The following is a 7,176-nucleotide window of genomic DNA, read 5'->3' on the forward strand; positions in this document are numbered from 1 at the left end:
GACAGAGACAGAGACAGACAGACATATACAGAGATAGGGTAGTAGCAGTACCAGCAGCATTATTAGTATGTAACTAGGTGTTCCATTGCATAACATAGTTTGGCCTAACAACAGGCGGTGCAAATTTTGTACCTTAATTTTAATCAATTAAATATATATATGAAAAATTATCAGTCTGTAGAGCACAGCTCTAAGAGACCCAACGCAGAATAATTTCTCTCCTCCACCACCTCTGTAAGTAGGTAGTGGCAGTACCACGAGACTGATGATTACCCTGTGTCTTTGTGGAATGCAATTGTCAATTTGGCTACAATTATATAACCACTATGTCTTCAACATAACTGCACTTTATATTACTTCACCTAAACGTGAAAATATATTAATTTACCCCACAGATCAAATATCAGCAATGTTTGAGGGCAGAATGCACCTACATAAATTATACCAATTGACTCTTTATTCCTGGCTGTTAAAAGACGGCCTCAAGCGACCTGTAGGTGGCGCATACATTTTCCATTCGGCTCACAAAATAAATGAGGATGATGCTATTAAGCTTGAGGCCTAGAAAGACCTCAGTCTAAAATACCGGAGCCACACACTTATATTATTTGAAATGGGAAGCAACTCCACCTGGGAATCCCCTGCGAAGTCTCACTCCACTTACCATGACGTATGCCGTTTAACAAACAAGCCGAACACACCTGTCCCGACTTTGTAAACAACATGAACACACCTGTCCTGACTTATATACATTTTAATCTACTCCTTGACGCGAAGGTAAGATCTTCTACTAGATTTTCTTTCTTCAGACTCTCTAGATTATTTAATGACAACGTAAATATTGATCAAAAGACAGTACGTATATGTGTTTATTACTAATCGCGTCGATCGGTTCGATACTATTTCTTTCTGATGCATTATTCAAGTAGATGTGACCAGTCAGTTAGAGCCATACGAGCCATGATACAAGCCAGTTCATTTTGCATTACTACCTGTACTTTACCTACAGTGGTTACATAGATAATTCAACGTTGATTACTCTGTTGGTACCATATTTCGTCGCGCAAGGCTATAGAACGTTTGTTTAGTTCATACTGTTTATGCTTAAACAATATCTTTACAACTTAACATTGTATAAAAACGACTGTTTGACCTAAATTTGCCAGTATATATGAATGGTGCTCGGTTTGACACAAGAGATGCGGCAGGTTGTCTAATATTTCATTCAGATGGACTGAAAGGATTTGGGGGGGGGGGCACCAGACAGATACCAACCCCCAACCCCCGTTCCAGAAAAAAAGGAAAAGTTGTTACGTGTTGTGTATTCCCCGAAGGTGTGTGTGTTTGTATTATTTATTATATAATTTTGATCAAAAATTTGACTTTCTGAAATTTTTGATGGGGTATTTAATCCCTAGTATTATCTAAAAGGTTGTTCGTCCGACCCTGGGTTAAAACCCCGGTACTTCCCTTGTTTGTTTGGTGATCTATGCCAGAGATCTCTAAGACCCGTGTGTGCTATATGTGTATGCTATATGTGTGTGTCCTATATGTTTCTATGTTGGGACGGCTTCTGTAGTCAAATTTCCCCAGTTGTCTTCTCGTATACTATTAGGCTAATAATTTTTTATTTTTATTTTCCATTAATTATTTAGATTGAGTTTTTGAGATTTGATAGAGAAAACGGTGTGAAAGGATGAGCAATAACGTGGCGACGAAAACATTGGGCAGAATGGACTGAACTGTTGCTGCCTTCTTAGCCTATCTAAGCGACATTCTTTTATGACTGACTGACTATTTCCTCTTCAGAAGAGATTTCATTCAGTTAATTTTTCATTATTACACAATAGAGATAGGAGCATAGCTTAACATTAATGGATTTACAGCACACTAAACATGTAATATATATATATATATATATATATATATATATATATATATATATATATATATATATATATACACATACATACATACATACATACAAGCATATACATACACACATACATACACATACATATATATACACATACACATATACACACCAACCCCACCCCACCCCACCCCACCCACACACACACACACATATACATACACATACATACACATGTATAAGCAAAGAAAACACTATCTAAACACATGAGTGAGATAACTCATTGCAAAAGAAATATATAAGCAACAGAGATTAAGAAAGGAAGAAAAGGAATTGGAATTATTTACATTCGCCTAGAACGGTTTAAATAGATTATCATATTGGCTCTCACTTAGAACACCTGTAAATAATTTATGAGATCGAAATGAAATGGGTCCATTTCCTTAATTTACTGAATAAGCATAATATCATATTTCATTTTCAAGTTAATTTGTTCTTCTGTACATTGTGTCTATTCCTTTAGCCAACACACACATGAATGCCTGCCATGAGTGATCATCCATAGAATCAAAGATGTCCTCTCTCTTGCTCAAAAGGATATGAAGTAATGTTCATTGTCCTGACATAAAAGCCAGTGTAAGTCTAGAATGTCTATTGTATCTATTAGTTGTTCAAACATAGTATTACGTTCGTCGTTTAGGGCTTAGCAGTATAGTAAAAAATGCTTGGCTGTCTGTAGTCAATCTTTTGCAGAGTTTACAGTTATATTCATTCTCTGTTGAAATTGAGCACATAGTTAAATAGGCAATGTTAACGAAGGTCCACATTTTATAAGGAAAACATTTACCAAGCTTTCCGACAGCAAATATTTGAAGAGTACTAAGGACACTTGCATAATGTAAACGTTCAGGTCTCATTTCAAGTTTAGATCTCCTCAATGATTCTTCGCAGCAGTGAACTTCCGTTTCAGTATTCCTCCTCCAGACTGGTTTCGGGACAGAATATTGGGTGTTTACGTATGGGTGGAAACAACCGCCAAGCTGGTATTTCAAATGAACACGATATGCATCTTTAACAAAACCAACCCTGTCGCTTTCATGTCTCAGGTAGTCAAGAATTCTTCTGTTGAATATAATTTTCCTTGCTAGTAAACCATTAGCTCTGCAGATTTTATTGAACAAACTTACAAGAGCTCACATAAGAGGGACTTTAATAAACTGCTCCTTATTGCATGTCCATTCAGGTAGCGGAGCTTAAACAGTTTGGGTAAATCATAGTATATTTCAATTTGTATGTATATATGTATATATTACTTTCACATTTTCTCAATTATCATTATTATTAATATCATCATAATGAACATACAAGAAAGTGACTTTTTACATTTTATTATTATTCATGTTAACACGTGTTATATATATATATATATATATATATATATATATATATATATATATATATATATATCAGCAAATGATCGTGTGTCAGAAATTGATTCGACTAATTGTACAAAACTGACATCGAACAGAGCAAAACTAGTTTTTAAGCAGCCTGAGCGTTTTTGACTCGCAGTGAGATGCTGTCAGTGTAATAATGCAACAGACACAAACAATATTTATTGTTTTTTTGCCTGCAACCGGCGTTCAAACACCAGGAAGTAAAAGAAATCTTACTGTTTGCCGCTCAGCATAAAGAAGCTAGTGTTATGACTGTTCGGCTCGGTGTCAGGATAATGTTACCGGGTGGAACATGATGCTACATGTCTGCAGCATGATGCCCCAACTATCAAAGTAGTACACAGTAGACATCAAAGCGATACCTCTCAAATTGTTAAACCTACTTTAAAAATCAAAAGCATACATACTTATTATAATAATAATAATAATTATTATTATTATTATTATTATTGTTATTATTGCGATTAATGTTAATAAAGTTTATCGAGATATAATCTATAGTTACACAACTTTAAATGAAGAAACGGATGGCGCTCTTGCTCCTCCTTTTGCATGTCTATACCGACTGGATTACAATATTAGCATTAGAGCTTGAACCGATAAGTTGTGGTAGCCACATTATTCAGATTAATACTTCCATTAATTGCAAAATATTGAAACGTTTTGTCAATTATAACAGTTTTGTATGTTTATTGTTTGTCGCTGTCCTTTACTGGATAAAGACTCGGTGAGAGATTAAATCAACTGGTCTATTTAAAAGCAAGTTTTACCCTATTTATTGTCAGTTTTGTTCAAACAGTCTAAAATATTATAATTATCTAAAATATTATAATTGTCTAAAATATTTTCAGATGAATCACACAAAAATCAATGAAACAAATTAAGTCTCCTTCAATGATTATTGCATTGTCGATATGTACGCTTGTTTGGCATTAGCCGGAAATCCCACCCAATCCACCCCACCCCACCTCACCCCACTCTCTCTCTCTCTCTCTCTCTCTCTCTCTCTCTCTCTCTCTCTCTCTCTCTCTCTTCCACTGTCCTCCATGCATTTTGTAATACTGCATTTCTAGCCCATCCCTATCCCGGGGATAAATAAAATTCAACACAACTAAAGGAGGTTATACTAAACATATAAGCAAATGCAGTTCCTCGGTGAAGATAAATTGTACATATGCATTCTATTAAAGATAAAACTTCATGTGCGTTCAGGGGATGAATGGGTGTAACTATTTACACAATTCACGTTCTAAAGTGCAAGACTTATATAATTAAAATGTAAAAACTAAGTCAAAATTAACAGAAAACGAAATGTCTAGAATTCCGATAGTTTGTATGCATTGCTTCTCTTCCGTACCTGTTACTGAATGTTGTACTACAGACGTTAAGTAAATGTATTCAAATTTGTACATCGATTCGTCATAAATGTATACATACTTATCTTGATATACCAGAAAGAGATTTCCCCTGCACTTAACTGATTCACTAACTTTGCTTTGATGAGTTTTCCCTATAGTGAATACTCTTTTACAACTATGAACAACCGGGAAAATGGGTAGAAATACGAACCATTAAAATTGCTTATGAACTGAGTTTATAGATTCTCATTAAGCCTCAATACCGCTGTAATGATGAGATAATTAGACAAATTCCGTGTGTGACTAATCTAATAACAACAATAGTCGTACGTGGCTCACAAATTGGTTCGAGGAGGTATGAAGAGAGGCAGGTTCACTTCTTTTAAGCGGATCTGAGAAGAAAAAAAACATACATTATATAAAAATAAGACTCGGATGAATATTATTTATCAGCTGGGGCGCTCTAATAAGGATTTAACTTGGGCTGAAGACTATTCGACATCGCGTGGTGTTACATTCTTACGTTTACATTGGTGACATCATCAACTCTTTTGTTGCAGCTTTCAATTGAAATCGGTTGATCCACGGAGGTCGCAGATTAATTCGTACATATGTGAAAAATAGCTGGTTCTCAGTTCGAGGGAGAAATTACATGGCTCATTATGTGATGAAATGTCAATAGTATTTGGTTTTAATGGAACCCAACGATGTTTAGAACCAATATATTTCAATATTCAGTATTATTCAAATGAGTAGACATACACGACTCTATGCACATGACCGCGGCATAGGGGCTTTAACGATCTATGAAAACCGTTTTAATTTGGGCAGTACAGTGCTATATTGTTATTTCTGCCTTGGGGATAACACCGTTTCTCAGCGCAAGATATGCCATACATGGCGGCCAGTATCACGGTTGGAGGAAGAACCCGGTAAAAACCCCAAGAAGAACCACGGACCCAAGGGAAGCTACCGGCAAGCTTTATCACATACCCACATTAGTCGAGCCCGAAATCCGAACCCACGCTGACGGAGGTGATATGGCATTGATTGGTAAACTAGAATGCTACAGACCATTCGGCCACAGAGATTAATTCGTATTCTACTGATATTCCAACTTGGGTCCGCAGGTAAAGGCACACAGTTCCGTAGCAGTTTTTCATTAGTCGCAAACCAATAGTACTATACGATACAGAGGGCAGAAAACAAATAATATCAAAATATGCTAAGATACATAAACGTTTATTTTACTAAGAAAATATAAATGATACAATGACGTCCATATTATTTCTTTTCTTCTTTTTTTTGTAACGCAGCTATCCAAGGACAAAGTTGATTATATTCAGGACATTGTCCTAACTGTCAAATGACGAAGTAAATTGGTATGTATTGTTTACATATTATGATATATTTGCAGATATTGGATAAGTCATGGAATTCAATCAGAAGAATATAAACTTTGGGGTCCCGCTGGTGGAAGCTGCTTTGCTTCATTTAGATTTCCTGCGAGAAGTCAACAACAATCCATCTTTAAAAAGAATGGATGTTCTCGACAGGGCCATTTATAGATACGAACACTTCTGGCTTCCTCTTGCTGCAGAAAATCAAAATGAGAACCTGGTGGCGCCTTTGGATATCCATTGGGTATGGCACTGTCACATGCTTTGTCCAAAAGTCTATGTAAAGGACTGCATGGACATCGTAGGTGTAGTAATCGGCCACAAATTGGTTAAAGATAGATGCAAAAATCTAAAGAGATCGCAAAGTCTGTGGAACCAAAAGTACCAAGAAACACGTGAACCTTTCGAATTGGACCTTCACACCTTGCCTACACAATCAAAGACTATTACACAAATGTCCCGGTTATCATACGATATCAAGGAGGCTGCATCTAGACAAGCCGTTTTCTACTATCAGGTCTCTCTGTCACACTATAGAGATATAAAATTTCTTGAGAATGGACTTCTTCGTTACAAGAAGTTCATTTTCCTAAAGCAACAGAACCCAGGAGAATTTCTGGTGCCTTGTTATGATATCGACCTCATTTGGCATACACACCAGTTACATCCACATATCTATAAACGTGACATGGAGAATCTCGTTGGCAAACTTTTTAACCATGACGACACTGTAACTGATCGTAATCCTGGATCCAAACTGAGCACAGCTGACCTGAAAACACGCGACCTATGGAAGAAAGCTTTCAACGAATCCTTCTCGATGTATGGAGCCATGTATCGTGGAAATCCGCCTCAAGGAAAACTGAGTATCCTCGAACCAATGGATATTCACACCTTTTCCACCAAGACAACTGATGTTAAACTTGACGAAGTTGTTCTTCATACCGCTCCTGGTCAACATTCAAAGTTTAAATTAGAAATCTCATGCTGTGCTGATAAGACGTCTGGACGCCCTGTAATTACTCTGAAACGTCCAAAGGGAACAATGCAATCGGACAAAATTTTGTGGAGGAGTCCACATCTGAGCA

The 7,176-nt window shown here is 36.5% G+C and overlaps 1 protein-coding gene across 1 annotated transcript in view; it reads left to right on the forward strand.

The window, feature by feature from the left end:
* The first annotated feature begins 2,515 nt into the window (after window positions 1–2,515).
* The window catches only part of LOC149792617 (uncharacterized), a 15,043-nt gene continuing 10,382 nt past the window's right edge, over window positions 2,516–7,176 (forward strand). The window contains exons 1-2 of the mRNA XM_089969592.1: window positions 2,516–2,979; window positions 6,106–7,173. Of these exons, the coding sequence (XP_089825718.1) occupies window positions 6,120–7,173 (1,054 nt within the window). The 5' untranslated portion in view covers window positions 2,516–2,979; window positions 6,106–6,119. The remainder of the gene's footprint in view (window positions 2,980–6,105; window positions 7,174–7,176) is intronic.

The sequence above is a fragment of the Sinohyriopsis cumingii genome, chromosome 9 (genome assembly GCF_028554795.1).
Source record: "Sinohyriopsis cumingii isolate HCF-2022 chromosome 9, ASM2855479v2, whole genome shotgun sequence".
NCBI classification, from domain to species: Eukaryota; Metazoa; Mollusca; class Bivalvia; order Unionida; family Unionidae; genus Sinohyriopsis; species Sinohyriopsis cumingii.